This window comes from Dendrobates tinctorius, unplaced genomic scaffold, assembly GCF_039654945.1.
Source record: "Dendrobates tinctorius isolate UK_male_01 unplaced genomic scaffold, ASM3965494v1 ptg000016l, whole genome shotgun sequence".
NCBI classification, from domain to species: Eukaryota; Metazoa; Chordata; class Amphibia; order Anura; family Dendrobatidae; genus Dendrobates; species Dendrobates tinctorius.
This window is the reverse complement of record NW_027361684.1, coordinates 90502158-90519859: the sequence shown is the minus strand read 5'-3', so window position 1 is coordinate 90519859 and position 17702 is coordinate 90502158. Positions and strand designations below refer to the sequence as shown.

At 45.7% G+C, this 17702-nt stretch overlaps 1 protein-coding gene across 2 annotated transcripts in view; it reads right to left on the bottom strand.

Annotated features, from left to right (window-relative positions):
* Positions 1-17702, bottom strand: part of LOC141080662 (amine oxidase [flavin-containing] A-like) — a 162032-nt gene that overhangs the window by 90662 nt on the left and 53668 nt on the right. For both annotated transcript variants that reach the window (XM_073566052.1, XM_073566051.1), the window contains exon 3: positions 13525-13662. In XM_073566052.1, the coding sequence (XP_073422153.1) occupies positions 13525-13662 (138 nt within the window). The remainder of the gene's footprint in view (positions 1-13524; positions 13663-17702) is intronic.

The following is a 17702-nucleotide window of genomic DNA, read 5'->3' as shown; positions in this document are numbered from 1 at the left end:
GAACTCCTGAAGGTAGAAATAAGTTGGACAGAAGGAATGCTGCTGTAACGGGCGAGTCGGTACGACCTGGGAGCATTCTAGAAGAAGTGGGGAAAAGCACAGGAATAGACAAGGATGTGAACTGTGATGTTCCCTGGGAAGTTGCTTTAACTGAGCTGGATGTACTGTGAAAGGATTCAAGTAAAGTTGTTTGTTACAAGTTGAAACTGGACTCTGTCTCTCTTTGTTTGAAACCAATAGGAGTGAACCCACAGCAGATCAGAGGGGACCCTGATGTTACAGAAGGCGTTAAAGAAGGTACGCTGAAAAGAGGACATTGTATGTATGTGGCAGGTGGCCAGGGTGCGCTCTAGCAGCTATCATTGTGGGCCACGGCTATGGCCCTGGGCACCCCTCACATAGGGCACACCATGAACAGGTTTTCATGATGTAATGTCCAACTGGTCTTACTCCCTGGATTATTGTATAGGATGGCATAATTTAGGTACTCAGACCACTTTAGTCTTCATTCCAAGTACAGTAGCATCACTGCATTACATTGATTTGGTGGTGAACCAAAGAACCAGTGGCACAATTATTTCTCCACAAGGTCAAAGAATACATTTTTTAAAACAACACCACCATGCTCATGCTACTGCTAACAGTGTGCATGGGATAAATGTGATACCATGCCCTGCAACATCTCTGGACTTGTCTCGCATGGAGCACTTCTAGGATGTCATTAGTCAGCAAATGCAAATGGAGCTGCCTGCAGCGGATCTTGATAATTTCTGTGCCAAGTTCTTTCAGTTTGGCTGAACTTTCCCCTGACAACCATTAATAACCTCATTAATAGAATGCCAATGTGTGTAAGTGTGGGTATTTCTGCTCATGGCGTACATACTCTATAATGAATAAATCAATATGTTTTGAAAATATTTTTTGGATTTTTTTCATCTTTTACATATCACTAACATGACTACCGTATATATCCTGTGATTTTCAGAAATCGACAACTTTTCTTTCTTGGTGTTACAATTTTAATGCCGAGGAGTATATATACTTATATATGCACATATAATTATACAGAACCATGTAAAAGCATTCTAGTTTAAAACAATATTGTCAATAATTTATTTTTATCAATTAACAAATGAAAAGTGAATGAACAAAAGAAATATCTAAATCAAATCAATAATTGTTGATTTTAATAGCATTTTTTTTGCCTTCTTGCCTTTTTGTGGGTGTAATAATGTTACAACTTTTGCAGGTTTTACACTAACTTGCCTTGTTTTATGAATCATTTTCTTATAATTGTAAGAACATTTTTTATATACGATTTTGTAAAACTACTGCAGAGTTTACAGAATGACAGCCAATCTGCCAATCCTATTTTGAAGGTTTTTATTTACTAAGGCCTCATTCAGACGACTAATTTTCTCATGTCCAAGAAAAACGGACAGACTATTTTGATTAGACTTTGATTAAAGTTTGATCAGAATGTAGTCTGAGTATTATCAGTTTTTCTCATATGTGTAGAAAAAAATAAGTTTCTCCACCTTTTCCTATATGACAGTCCGTGAAAATAGATTTTTTTCACAAACTCATAAACAGGCATTGCTGAATTTGATCCAACACTTGATAAAGACCTACAGGAGGTCGAAACGGTGTGTGTGCTTCACATGGCGGAATAAAGACTCTTTATAATTTCTACACCTGGATTGGATGCTGCTGTAATTGTTCCTGAATGTTCTGACTTTTCTAAGTGGGTTCCTTGGACTGGGAGCGAGAGTCCAGATTTTGTGAGTGATATCAGCCATTCTCAATATGTACTTAGACTTTAAAAGAGACTTCCAGCTCATACATATAGCATAGGGTGACCTGGAGAGTTTTAAGAGAGGTGGCATCAATGAGGAGAAGAATGACGGTGGATAATGGAAAAGACTGGGGTAGGTGAATACATGAACACACACACTCACTGCACTACATACATAGACACAAATTTAGAGACTAAAAACTTTATGGGAGGGCTTCTTTTAACATTTCATATATAATTTTAAAAACGCATAGATATATATGCATGGTATGCCTATATTCATTCATGTAGGCTATAAATAAATGAACTCTCCAGATTTCTTTGGAGAGTTTTGGAAATCCCATGTCTGTGCATTTTTTTTGTTCTCACTGTTGATTGAAGCTCAGAAACTTCTAAGTTGCAGGTAGCACTTCATTTACTGTCCTGATGGGCACAAACTGGAAGATGACCTGCAGAGACTCAGAACCAGAGGTTCAAGGTGAAGGTTGGTGCACCTGTCAGATCTGAAGTTGCATTGAAGTTAAACTTACACATTTACCTTTAATTGTTTTGCAGCTGGAAAAACTCTTTCTCGTTCGCCTTATTGGGGGACACAGAGACCATGGGTGTATGCTGCTGCCACTAGGAGGCTGACACTATGCACAAAAAAAGGTTAGCCCCTCCTCCGCCGTATACACCCCACCGACCGGCAGGAAGTTCCTCAGTTTAGCTTAGTGTCAGTAGGAGGTGGACACGGGTCTTTGATTAGACCCATATCTACCTCGATGTGCGTCGTTTCTTTTCAGGTTTTTCCGGAGGGATACAGTGTGAATAGTCACATCTGTAGTCCCACAAAGAGACTATGAGTACGGCGTGTACTGCCACCCCGTATCCTCATAAGTCTACAGCAGGACCAAGACCCCTAACATGGATGTGGCGTTCCAGATGGTCCTCGCTCCCCGTCTCCCACCCACTCGCCTACCAGAGCCAGTCGGTCGGTTGAGGCGCAGGATACTCTCCTTGAAACAGTACGCTGGATGAAACGGATCAGGAGGGTAAGTATGAGGCCTGAGTCCCATTCTCCCCTGCGGATTCCACGCCAGGCCACTCCATGGATTCTTCGGCAGCGGTCGCTGTGACAGTGCTGCGACGCCTCCGCGTCGTCTCCAGGCGGCCGCTGCAGCTATTTGGGCCCTGGCTGGTTATCGGACAGCTCTTCCCCCCCTCTGCCGGGCCCTAGCGGTCCTCAGTAGCGGCCACCGCGGCGGTTCTGCGACGCCTCCGCGCCGCCCTGTGCTGACAGGCGGCCGCCTCTTCTAATCCAGGCCCCGGCTTCATCTGGGGCCTTGTCCGGCGTCGCGGCCACGCCCCCCGCCTCCATCCTCGGGCGGGCTTCCCTCCCGCCCGCTCTAAGCCCGCCCACGGCCTTCTCCTCTCAGGTTGAGCGTCCCGGAGGCGGCGCCGTCCCTCCCACCTACCATCTTAGCGGGCGGCACCATTTTTATCATCGGCGCCTAGCCCCGCCTACCTCCCTCCTCTGCATCTGCAGGAAAGCGCGCGCTTCCTGCTCGGCTCCTCTCTGGCGGCCGCCATTTTCAAAGCCTGTCAGCCGGACGCTGTCCCCTCAGCCGTGCCCCTGCAAGCCGGACGAACCGTGCATCTCCATTTATTGGAAGCTGCGATAGGACACCGGACCGTGAGTAGCTCTGCATACTGCAGACTGACACCCTCCTCTGCCTCCTGTCCCCCAACCTTCCGGCAAGGCTTCAGTGACTGTCCGTCAGTATGTCTAATTCTAAGTCTGACCGCGCTCGTCCCCCTGCCTCCTCTGGCACCTTAGTCAAGTACTTTGCGTGCTCTTCTTGCAATCGCAAACTTCCCTCAGGTCAGTCCACTCCCCTCTGCCTGGACTGTAGCAATCCAATCCAGCCCGACGCCGCTCAGGAGCCATCCATAGCCCCAGTGGTGAGTGAGCCCCCCATGCCGGGCTGGGCCTCCTCTCTATCACAGTCAGTGGCAGACCTCACCAAGGTGTCTCAGTCCCTAGTAGCCGTTCTGGACAAGTTGCCCTTGGGAGCTTCGGCGGGATCCAGCACGTCTCAGGACGTCCCATCTGAGCCAGCCAGCGGCAGTCGCAAGAGGCCCAGGCAGGACCTCCAGGCGGAGTCCTCCCCTCGTCCTACCTCACCCCATAGTCCCCAGCAGTCTCCCTCTCGGGCCTCCTCTCCCGAGTCAGGCGAAGCGCTTTCGGAATCGGAAGGGGTCTTAGAGCTGGATTCGGACCAGGATGCGAACATGAAGGTTACGGTGCAAAACCTCATTGCTGCGATTCACCATACCTTTGACATCGCTGACGCCCCTGCGAAATCCTCAGATCAGGAGGTTTCGTTCAGACGGGCGGAAACACCATCCAGGGTGTTTCCCTTCCATTCTGAGTTTGGAAAGATTTTTACAAGGGAGAGAGTAGATCCGACCAGACGCTTTCAAAGAGGAAAGCGTCTCGGCGTACTGTACCCGTTTGCTAAAGAGCTCACGGACAACTGGGCCGCTTCTCCCTCGGTGGACCCTCCCGTGTCCAGACTTTCTAATAATACGGTCCTTCCGCTGTCAGGTGTGGCGTCTCTAAAAGATTCTAATGATAGGATCATAGAATCTCTAGCAAAATCTGCCTTCGAAGCGGCATCGTCAGCGGTATGTCCAGTCTTTGCTTCTTCTTGGGCAGCAAAGGCCATATCCACTTGGGCAGACGACCTTCGGCAGGGCATTCTGGATAAGGCACGACCAGAGCATTTGGCCGATCTCGCCAATCAGATTTCCCATGCGGGGGATTATCTGCTTTCTGCCTCCCTGGATGCCGCATCTTGCGCAGTTCAGGCGTCAAGTAACATCGTGGCAATCCGACGTACAATTTGGCTCAAGGCCTGGCAGGCGGACTTGTCCTCTAAAAAGTCTCTGACCAATCTACCTTTTCAGGGAGTGCGTCTCTTCGGATCACAATTGGATCAGATTATTAAGGACGCTACCGGAGGTACGAGTTCTCTTCTCCCCTCCAAGCCTCGCAGACCTCCTCCAAGGCGTCAGTTTCGTTCCTTTCGGACTTTCCGCCGTTTCAATACGGCGGAAAACCCTTCCAACCAGCAAAGGCCACAGGCACGTCAGGAAAGAAAGAAGGTTTCCTTCAGGCCCACTCCGTCCTGGCGGTCCCACTCTTCCCAGGGAAGACCGTCCAGATCTAGATCTAGACGGTCTACATCCGCATGACTACCATCGGTCTCCCGGGGGTCCCTTCCAATTGGGAGGTCGACTACTTTTCTTCAGCGACGTCTGGCTCGCCTCAGTAGAGGACGCTTGGGTCAGAGAGGTTGTATCAACAGGATACAAAATAGAGTTCATTTCTCTTCCACGGGATCGCTTCTTCCAATCCCGTCCGCCGAGGGATCCGGCCTTGGTCCCGGGGTTCTGTTCGGCCATCGCCTCTCTTCTCAGTTCCGGGGTGATTGTGCCCGTTCCCGAATTGGAACGCTTCACAGGGTTTTATTCAAACCTGTTTGTGGTGCCGAAAAAGGACGGGGCAGTTCGGCCCATTTTGGATCTCAAGTTACTCAACAAGAGAGTTCGCCTTCGCCACTTCCGGATGGAGTCTGTACGCTCGGTAATTGCTTCCATGGAGGAGCAGGAATTCATGGGTTCCATAGACATCCAAGATGCCTATCTGCATGTGCCCATATTTCCCGGACATCAGAAGTTCCTGCGGTTTGCGATTCACCACGAACATTACCAGTTCGTCGCGCTTCCTTTCGGGCTCGCCACCGCTCCCAGAGTCTTCACGAAGATTATGGCGGCATTGATGGCCTTGTTGAGGATCAGAGGTCTCGTTCTTTTTCCGTACCTCGATGATATCCTGATCAAGGCTCCCTCCTTTCAACAGGCCCGCCTAAGTGTGGCGATCGTTCTAGACACCCTGTCCAGTTTTGGGTGGATCGTCAACCGGAAAAAGTCCTGTCTGGTCCCTACTCAACGCCTTGTGTTTCTGGGCCTTCTGTTCGACACTCGTCGGTCAAGGGTATTTCTCCCACAAGACAAGATCCTTTCCCTGCAGCAGGGAGTGCGATCATTACAGATCACACGATTTCCATCCCTCAGGACAGCCATGAGTGTCCTGGGGAAGATGGTGGCGGCGATAGAGGCAGTTCCCTTTGCCCAATTTCACGCCAGGCCACTCCAGCAGGCCATTTTGTCCAGGTGGAACAGGTCGGCTCTATCTCTGGATCGTCCGGTTCGTCTTTCATGCCGGATCAAGCGGTCTCTCAACTGGTGGTTGACGGCTCCCCTCATTCTCTTGGGGCGGTCTTTTCTTCCCGTTCACTGGCAGATTGTCACTACGGACGCCAGCCTCATCGGCTGGGGTGCAGTGTTCCGCAATCACACTGTTCAGGGTCGATGGTCGACTCAGGAATCAGCTCTGCAGATCAATGTCCTAGAGATACGAGCGATCCATCTAGCTCTCGTCCACTGGGAAAGGCGCCTCAAGGGCCTGCCTGTCAGGATTCAGACAGACAATGCCACAGCCGTGGCGTATATCAACCGCCAAGGGGGGACACGGAGTGTCTCAGCTCTGGCGGAAGTGTCCAGAATTCTTCAATGGGCAGAGACCTTTGTTCCAACGATTTCCGCGGTTCACATTCCCGGCGTGGACAACTCGGCCGCCGATTTCCTCAGCCGCGAGGGTCTCGCGGCAGGGGAATGGTCCCTACATCCGGAGGTGTTTCATCTGCTCTGCCGTCGGTGGGGAACTCCGGATGTAGACCTCATGGCATCTCGCCTCAACAGGAAAGTCCCACAATTCGTGTCCAGGTCTCGGGACCCTCTGGCAGTGGGCGCCGACGCTCTGGCCGTCCCTTGGTCACAGTTCGAGCTCCCCTACCTGTTCCCTCCTCTGCCTCTTCTTCCCAAGTTGTTGAAGAAAATCAAAGCAGAGGGGATTCCAGTCATCCTCATCGCCCCGAATTGGCCCAGAAGGTCTTGGTTCGCGGACATTGTCAACCTTCTCGCGGACGCTCCCTGGAAGCTTCCCGACAGGGCAGATCTGTTGTCTCAAGGCCCGATCTGCCACCCCAATTCTCGGTCGCTCAATTTAACGGCGTGGCTGTTGAGACCGAGGTTTTGAGACGGGCAGGATTCTCTGATCGGGTGATTCATACCATGATCCGCGCCAGAAAGCCTTCTTCTTCGAAGATCTATTACCGTACTTGGAAAGCCTATTTCTCCTGGTGTGAGACCAATGACATCGCGCCCTTGGTTTTTTCGCTCCCTTCTATTCTGGCGTTTCTGCAGGCAGGGCTGGATGCGGGGCTTGCTCTCAGTTCCTTGAAGGGTCAAGTTTCGGCACTGTCCATTTTATTTCAGAAAACGCTGGCCTCCCGGCCCCAGGTCAAAACCTTCCTCCAGGGTGTGGCTCACACGGTTCCTCCGTACCGAGCGCCCGTGGATCCTTGGGATCTTAATTTGGTTCTTCAGGTTCTGCAGGGTCCTCCTTTTGAACCTCTCAGGGACGTTTCCCTTTCCCTCCTTTCTTGGAAAGTGGCCTTTCTGGTGGCCATTACCTCCATCCGGCGCGTGTCGGAATTGGCAGCACTTTCTTGCCGCTCTCCTTTTTTGGTCCTTCATCAGGACAAGGTAGTTCTGCGGCCTCCGCCCTCTTTTCTTCCGAAGGTGGTATCTTCGTTTCACCTCAATGAGGACATTGTTCTGCCATCCTTCTGCCCGAGCCCAGCTCACCCTCGGGAGCGGTCCTTGAACAAGCTGGACCTAGTCAGGGCATTGAGAGTCTATCTAGCCCGGACGACTTCCTTGCGGAAGTCAGACTCTCTGTTCATCATTCCTGACGGGGCGAGGAAAGGTCACCCAGCCTCAAAGGCCACTATTGCGCGCTGGATCAGATCGGCAATTTTGGAGGCATACCGGGTCAAGCATCGAGTGGCCCCTCCAGGGGTCAGAGCGCACTCTACCCGGGCGGTGGGTGCCTCCTGGGCGGTGCGCCACAGAGCTTCCGCGCTGCAGCTTTGCAAGGCTGCAACGTGGTCATCGGTTCACACCTTTGTGAAATTCTACAGGGTCCACACCTACGCTTCGGCGGACGCCAGCCTAGGTAGAAGGATTCTGCAGGCTGCGGTGGCGAGTCCACTGGCCTGATGGAAGTTTGTTTCCCACCCCAGGGACTGCTTTGGGACATCCCATGGTCTCTGTGTCCCCCAATAAGGCGAACGAGAAAACAGGATTTTTTGGGTTGCTTACCGTAAAATCTGTTTCTCGGAGCCTTCATTGGGGGACACAGCACCCTCCCATGTTCTACAACTCCTGTTCTTATGTTTGTCTGTTTGTTACAGTTGAGTTGTTTGTTCTGTTCTCAATCTATTCTGGTACTTCTCCTACTGCTTTCTGACTAACTGAGGAACTTCCTGCCGGTCGGTGGGGTGTATACGGCGGAGGAGGGGCTAACCTTTTTTTGTGCATAGTGTCAGCCTCCTAGTGGCAGCAGCATACACCCATGGTCTCTGTGTCCCCCAATGAAGGCTCCGAGAAACAGATTTTACGGTAAGCAACCCAAAAAATCCTGTTTTAATAGTTTATAATAATACAACCATTTAGAGGAACTTGCTTTTCTCCAAGGATCTGTGGGCTGACCTTTAAAAACACTTCTAAACTTCGTGCTCTCACATTGTACAGTATGTATTGTACTTCAGCCAAGAGAATAAAATATAAAGCTATAAATCGTTCAATAAATCATTTCTGAAGGTGAAACTTTGTTTCCCAATATGGACAATATACTGCAATTTGTATCACTGTGCCAAACGTGTTATGTCTAGCTCCAATTCCGCTGCAGGGATCATGCTTTTTATGATTGATTAAAAAGGCTTCAAATGTCAATGGAGCTCTACAGGAAAGAAGATTTAGCGACAGCCAGGGATCAATGTGCAGTACACTGTCTTTCTCATGAAAGTGTTAATTATTATTGAATGCTGAAACCTAACCACACTGGAGAGAAAAAAAGAAAGATAGATGATAGGCTGGTGAAATCCACAGTGTACGTGACTGCGCGGAGGTACAACAGTGAATAGATAATAAACTGCCTTTGCTTGTTGTTTCCATAAAAGCACTTGGCTGTACGGTATATTGGAGCCATTAATCATTATATCTTGGAAACTTTCTGTGAACTATAATTCCTCACATTGCAATCTTTTCTTCTTATCATTCTCTCAAAGAGCTCCAGAGGAAAGGTTATAAAAAGGAGAGAATATGAAAAATGAACTTTTTTTTTTTAACCTCCTTAGAAAATAGATTGCACTTGTTTAAAATCACGAGAAGATGGAAACAACGTGCATGTTGGTTTTAAGGGGAAACCACACAAGTTAAAGGAACTGGTCAAAAAGTTTACGCAAAAGTCACATCTGTGCAGATCTCTGACATTTAACCCAGACGGTGGTTATTTTATGTTTTACCCATAAAGGAAACAGGTTTCTGCGAATAACAGAAAAATTTTATCTTTCACAATTGGTGCAGAATCCAACCAGAGGAGCAGCACTTTTAGACCTAATAGTATCCAATAGACCTGACAGAATAACAAATCTGCAGGTTGTTGGGCATCTAGGAAATAGCCACCACAATATTGTATAATTTAACTTGTCTTTCGCTAGGGGGACAAGTCAGGGAGTCACAAAAAACACAACTTTAGGAAGGCGAAGTTTGACCAGCTTAGACATGCCCTTAATCTGGATGACTGGGACAATGTCCTCAGAAATAAGAATACAGATAATAAATGGGAAATGTTTAAGACATTTATACACATGGGAAGAAGGAATCAATATCACCATTACACACTGAATGGGAAACTACTGGGTAAATCTGACATGGAGAAGGACTTGGGGATCCTAGTTAATGATAAACTTACGTGGAGCAGCCAGTGCTAGGCAGCGGCTGCCAAGGCAAACAGGATTATGGGGTGCATTAAAAGAGGTCTGGATACACATGACGAGAACATTAATACTGCCTCTGTACAAATCCCTGGTTAGACCGAACATGGAGTACTGTGTACAGTTTTGGGCACCGATGTTCAGGAAGGATATAATGGAACTAGAGTGAATACAAAGGAGGGCAACAAAATTAATAAAAGGGAAGGGGGAACTACAATACCCAGAGGGATTAGCAAAATTAGGATTATTTAGTCTAGATGACTGAGGGGCGATCTAATAACCATGTATAAGTATATAAGGGGACAATACAAATATCTCTCCGAGGATCTGTTAATACCAAGGAAGGTGATGGTCACAAGGGGGCATTCTCTGCGTCTGGAGGAGGGAAGGTTTTTCCACCAACATAGAAGAGGATTCTTTACTGTTACGGCAGAGAGAAACTGGAATTCCTTGCCTGAGGAGGTGGTGATGGTGAACTCAGTCGAGGGGTTCAAGAGAGGCCTGGATGTCTTCCTGGAGCGTAACAATATTGTTTCTTACAGTTATTAGGTTCTTTAGAAGGACGTAGATCTGGGGATTTTTTCTGACGGAATATAGGCTGAACTGGATGGACAGGAGAAGTGCCAGAAGACTGGAGAAGAGCAAATGTTGTTCCTATCTTCAAAAAGGGGAAGAAGGTGGACCCAGGCAACTATAGGCCGGTGAGTCTGACTTCTATACCAGGAAAGATCTTTGAACAAATTATTAAACAACATTTAAGTCAATACCTGGATAAGAATGAAGTGATCAAACAGAGTCAGCATGGGTTTGTAACTAATAAGTCATGTCAGACTAACTTAATTTCCTTCTATGACGGTATCACTGATTGGGTGGATCAAGGAAATGCTGTAGATATAGTATATCTTGACTTCAGCAAAGCATTTGACAAAGTCTCTCATACAATCCTTATTGAAAAAATGACTAAGTATGGAATGGACAAGGCAACTGTTAGGTGGATTCATAGCCGGCTTAGTGATCAGACCCAAAGAGTGGTCGTAAATGGCTGCACATCCAGTTGGAAGAATGTCTCAAGTGGGGTACCACAGGGCTCTGTCCTGGGCCCTGTATTGTTCAACATCTTTATCAACGATTTAGATGAAGGAATTGAGGGTAAACTGATTAAATTTGCTGATGACACAAAGCTAGGAGGGATAGCTAATACTAGAGAAGAGAGAGAGAGGATTCAAAAAGATTTAAATAAACTGGAGAAGTGGGCAGTAACTAACAGAATGGTTTTTAACAGGGAGAAATGCAAAGTACTACATCTGGGCAATAAAAATGAAAAAAGCATATATAGAATGGGAGGAATAGGGCTAAGTGACAGCACATGTGAAAAAGACTTGGGTATACTAATAGATCACAGACTGAATATGAGTCAACAGTGTGATGCAGCAGCAAAAAAGGCAAATGCAATTCTAGGATGTATTAACAGAAGCATACAGTCTAGATCACGTGAAGTCATTATTTCCCTCTACTCCTCTTTGGTCAGACCTCATCTGGAATATTGTGTCCAGTTTTGGGCACCACATTTTAAAAAAGACATCAACAAACTGGAGCAAGTTCAGAAAAGAGCGACCAGAATGGTGACCGGTCTGCAAACCCTGTCTTATGAGGAAAGGTTGCAGGATTTGGGAATGTTTAGTTTGCAAAAGAGAAGACTGAGAGGAGACTTAATAGCTGTCTACAAATATCTAAAGGGCTGTCACATTGTAGAAGGATCAACTTTATTCTCATTTGCACAAGGAAAGACTAGAAGCAATGGGATGAAACTGAATGGGAGGAGACACAGATTAGATATTAGAAAAAACTTTTTGACAGTTAGAGTGATCAATGAGTGGAACAGGCTGCCACGAGAAGTGGTGAGTTCTCCTTCAATGGAAGTCTTCAAACAGAGGCTGGACAGACATCTGACTGGGATGATTTAGCGAATCCTGCTTTGAGCAGGGGGTTGGACCAGATGGCCCAGGAGGTCCCTTCCAACTCTACGATTCTATGATTCTATGATTCTATGACAAATGTCTTTTTTCGGCCTTGCTAACTATGTTACTATGTAGCTGTACTGATATTTGATCTGTCTTTTTTTAACCTCACTGACTATGTAAGTATTGTATTTGGAGAAATGTGGAAAATCCTATTTTGTGATACAAAGTCAAACTATCGGATTTTTTATGGGCAATTACGTTATTTTCTGCAATGTAATCCACACGTCCATGTTTCAAATAGACAGCACATGAATCCGTTAAAAAACTGTTAACACATGTACGAAAAAAATGGATGTGTGAATAAAAGGGGCTATTCAGTACTAATAAAAATTGTATAAAACAGTATAAAATTAGAGACATGCAACCCTACCAGACTCCACCACTTCTACATACTGCTTCCGGCATTCCCCGCAGCTCTCCAGGCTTCCTCTACTGGACAGGTGTGTAAGGTGACTAGTAGGGCCAAACAGTGGCTGCTCATTGGCTGCAGCAGTCATCTGCCACCTCTGCCACAAAGAAGCCAAAAGAAATGTGGAGAACGTTGGCAGAATTATGGAAAAGCGGTAGAATCCAGTAGGTGATTATTAATTTTTTTTAGCACTACCATGGGCTCAGAAATACCATATCTATAAGTATCAGACAACCCATTTAAATAACTGGGTCATTGCCAATTTTGTTGTTTAAAAAGCAACTTCTATGTGTTTTGTCTCTATTTGGCTCGGGTCCAGCTTCTCTGACAATTGGCTGTAATTTTGAGGGAAGATAAGTCTGGCCATACAGGTCCACTTTGGAGAAGATGAGTGGGAAAAAAGTACCAAAACATGACCATTCAAATATGTAGCAAGTCGTCGTAATACTCAGACCCTCAATTTTTACAAGATTATGATGGGTTCTTCCATAGCAGCTCTCCATTTTGATTCACAGTGGGAAACAAAGCAGGAGATACCCCTGTATGTGATCTGACAAGATAGATGGATCTGGATTGCCCTTGTGAGTCAATACCTGGCAAAAACTCTACCACTGTATTAACAAGATCTTTATTTCTTTTCTTACTGTCATTTCCAATAAAATTGTGAGGATGAATTTCTAATAAAAAAATTTTTTGAGATTATTTCATTCAGAAAGCTGCATGTGTTTTGCCATGAGCTTTCTTGTTAATTAAGAAAAATGTACAAAAATGTGACATATAACAAGTGACATTACATTTTTTAAAAAAATGATTTCCCCATTTCCACGATGCCAGACATGTAGAAAAAAAATAAAATAAAAAAAAAAAAAAATATGCTCGGTGTGAACCCAGCTTTAACACATTCAAATATATTGTGATAACCATTTTCACCCAGTAGCAGAGAATAAATGGTTGTTTATCCAATCAATATGTGTTGGCTACAAGCAAATATAATTGGCTCCTTTGAATAGGCAAGCTAGAAAATGTCATCCATTACCGTTTTCCATGTAGCAGAGGAAATGAACATTTCCACCATTTGTGTTTAATCGCTTTATAAACAGAACACTCCAACTGCATACATTTCATAGACGACCAGAAACAACAGCAGCTGGATAAATAATTCAGGTTCCCATGCTGAATGGAGAGTTTGCTCATTTCCATCTTTAAAAAGAACTCGTAGAAGCATCATTCTAGTTTTAGTAATGCCATCCTGAGAAATAAACGCCTTTATGTTCAGTGCTGACAACCACAGTTTTTACTTGTGATATCAATCTACAAATAAATGAATACAAACTTGTGATGACTACTTACCCTGACATGATGAATAAACCGTCGTGACACATCCACTTTGTAGGTTTCTATACCCAGCTCTTTGGCCACCCGCAGAATACGATTTTGTGTTGGTCCAACATACGCTCCGCCAACATCCACATACTGAACTTCTTTGTTCTGTGTAGAAAGAACAGCAAAACCATTATATGATACAGAGTCTGCAGTTTTGATGCCCCTTTTAACTGGACCAACCCTATAATGAGTGGCCATTCATAGATTTGGAAGACAGGATCAATATGGCTAGTAGTAAAAATGAATTAATCCTTGAATCGAGCATCTGGGAGCCGTTTTCTTGTGCAAAGTCTTCAGCTATAACTTCTACACTATGTTATGCCCAATGCAGCACTTGAGGGTGAGAAGAAAGAACCTCTGTGTCATACATCATCTTCTCAGAATCTGCATAGATGGAACATAGTGCATCAGATTTGTCCTCAGTGTTTAGGATACATGAAAACCTCAAATTCCACTGTCCATGGATTTCATTCTCCTACAAATCTGCATTTGTATTTGTTACCATTGCCCCTCACATTTGGTGTGTCCCTCTATCACTCTGCCTGTGTGTTAGATTTCACCATTAGGCATGACTGGCCCAATGTTGATGATCTAGGAGGATCCAAATAAATTCTACAGCTGGAAAATTACAGCTTGGATCTTGGTATCATGTTAGGATTCTAGGTGTAATATTTGGGGATGAGCACTCAAAGGGGGAGCAGCAAGGAAGGTTTGACTCTCATTGTATAGCGGTAGAAGGGGCAATGTTCATGTAACAGTAGATACAAAGCTCAAACTCTATGACCATCGCCTCTCCCAAGTAAAGCCTGACACGGAGACAGGGACTAGATTCAGGAGCTTTTCTTCATGTTATCATCCTCTATTTGCTAACAGTGTGAGAATATGGGCAGCTGAATATCTAATCACCTCTACACCTAATCACAACATACGGTATGTAACCACCAGGAATGACATATAGACTGCACAGACTTTTTGTCTATTCGATTTTCATGACTTTGTAACGATGTGGCCACAGTTATCATCTTTGGGTATCTTTTACTTGCATTTTCAGGAGGTTTGTTATGCTTTGATGCAAAAATGCATAACAGTTCTTATTAATGTAAAATGATAGGTAGAATTTTCTCAGTGTGTCCAGCATGCATGAGGGTATGATGCAATGCTCATATTTTATTATTTAAGCTTTTTGTATTAGTCAAAAGTAAGAAAATTGCTTTAAAAGCAAAAGTGTTAAAAATGGCTTGTTAGCTCTAGTAACTTATCTGCTGCAATAAATATTTTCCAAAAAATAAAAATTTTGGAGCATCATTACATTCTTTCCAAGACCTTACAAAGGACCAGGGTGCAGTCATTATGTGTGGAGGAAAGGCGATTCTAAATAGCTGAGGGATCTTTACAGTTAGGGTCCCGTTACACTAAGCGATGCACCAGTGATCCCGACAACGATATGACGCGGTCAGGATCGCTGGTGCATCGCTAAGTGGTCGCTAGTGAGCTGCCACACAGGCAGATCTCATTAGCGACATAGCAGCAGTCGGGGGTCGCTACTTACCTGTCAGGTGCGGCGATCCTGACGTCCTCCCGCCCGCGTCGGCGCCACAAGAAGCCCAGCAGGAAGCGGCCGACGAGAAATGGTCCAGGACGTTCTCGCACAATCAGCGATAGCCAGCGGGGGAGCCGGTCGGAGGTAAGTATCACATGTAGCAATATCGCTGCTACGTCACAAAACCAGTGACGTTACAGCGATATTGCTAGCGATATCGCTGTGTAACGGGCCCTTTAGAGTAATGCCCTACTACAAGTGGTAGTAATAGCAGACATTAGAACAACGTTTAGAAAGTGGCTGGATGATTTTCTAACAAGTAAATGGCATTGTAGGATATAAATAATCTAGCAATAGAGAATGTATAACTAGTGGAGAAAGGTTGAATTTGATGACCTTTGTCATTCTCAATCTATGTAACTATATGTATTACTTAGCACTCTGGGTTGTGTGTTCCTCCTTTTTTTTTCTTTAGAAATGTATAACTAAATTTACAACTGGGTAATACCATTCCATGTGTCACTGGAGTGTGGTCCTAGTTACTACAAAATTACCATCAGTGCTATCAGGTTATGTATGAAATAATGGGCACAGTAAGGGTGCATTTACAGTGGTCAATGATAGGGAAACAAGAATTCATTGTGTCAAGCACACAGCGCTGTGGAATCGGTAATCCAAACCTCCGACGCCTCAATTTTCCTGACTCTGACTCCCGACTCCCTGGTACATGCTTCACTACTGAGCAATTGATTAAACAGTATCATAGTAAATAGGAACACACCCAAGTTGGGCAGCATGGCGACTCAGTGGTTAGCACTGCAGCCGTACAGCGCTGGGGTCCTGGGTCCAAATTTCACCATGGACAACATCTGTAAGGACTTTGCATGTTCTCCTGTGTTTGCGTGGGTTTCCTCCGGGTTCTCTGGTTTCCTCCCACACTCCAAAAACATATTGATAGGGAATCTAGATTGTGAGCCACAATGGGGACAGTGGAGATAATATATAGCACTGTGGAATTAATTTTCTATATAAGTGAGTAAGATAAATAAATAAAAAAAAGCTACAGATAGAATAGTAGCAAAAAGTTGATTAAAAATCATGGATCTCGACAGCACGTGTGTAAACAATATATGAGCTGGCGAGAACAATTGTATTCTATGGGCACAGAATGATCATATTAACAATCATTCTGTGCTCATGGAAGGGCAGTCAGCCTATATAAACAAGCTATTAAATGACCACCAATCAGCCTGCATGTAGACTGACGTCAAGAATTTTTCATACATAAAAACATAGACCAAGTTTCATCAGCGTTTTGGATTAGATTTTCAGAATTGTTTTCTCTGTGAGTCAGTTTTTACCATCAGTGTTTTATCAATCATTTTCTTATATGCCAAAAAAATTAAGAATTACAAACGATACAGGGATTTTTGTGTTAAACTCACCGTAAAATCCTATTCTCCGATACGCTCATTGGGAGAGGGAGGGAGAGGGGGAGAGGGGGAGAGGGGGGAGAGAGGGAGAGGGGGAGAGAGAGAGAGAGGGAGACAGAGAGGGAGGGGGAGAGGAAGAGGGAGAGAGAGAGGGAGAAGGAGAGAGAGAGAGGAGAGAATTTTTTCTGTCCGTCAGAAATGATTTCAGGGTTAAAAAATGGTGGATCTGTTTTTTTGCAAAAACGGCGGATTTTGACTGATGGTCAAAAACGGAAGTGTGAAACAGGCCTAAGTGAAAAAAAAAAAGGTTAGCTCCTCCTCCGCCGTATACACCCTCGCCCCTATTGCGGGCGGAAATCAGTTTGGTGCCAAAGCAGTAGGAGGACAACAAAATCAGCCTTAATAAAAAGGTACATCATGTCCAAAACACCACCCTTATATCAGATTAGTAAATGCATATCAATTTAAGCAAAACAAGAGCCAACTGGCTAACAGGGTGGGTGCTGTGTCCCCCAATGAGTTTATCACAAAAATCCCTGTTTTTCCTTCGCCTCATTGGGGGACACAGATACTTTGGGACGTCCTAAAGCAGTCCCTGGGTGTGAGATTGACTCACCGATCCAAGCTACATGCCCCTCTTGTTTAAAGGTACGCCACCGCTGCTTGGAGAATCCTTCTACCCAAGCTCGCATCTGCCGAGGCCTGAGCATGGATATTCTAATGTTTGGCAAATGTGTGCAGGCTGGACCAGGTTGCTGCCTTGCAAATCTGTTCCGTCGAAGCCTGGTGCCGAATCACCCAAGAGGCACCCACTGCCCGAGTAGAGTGCGCTCTGATGCCTGCTGGAATCGGCGTGCCTCTAATGCGGTAGGACTCCTGAATAGTCAAACGAATCCATCTGGCTATAGTCGATTTTGAGGCAGCGAGTCCCTTCCTGCGCCCTTCGGGGAGCATGAACAGCGTGTCCGTCTGATGCAAGGGTGACGTCCGACACGTACCTCCAAAGGGCTCTTACCAGTTCTAATGTGTGACGAGCCTTTTCCACACGGTGCACCGGTGCTGGACAAAATGAAGGTAAGACAACATCTTCCTTAATGTGAAAAGAGGACACGACTTTTGGGAGAAAAGGAGGGGCTGGTCTGAGCACCACCTTATTCTTATGGAAAGTGAGG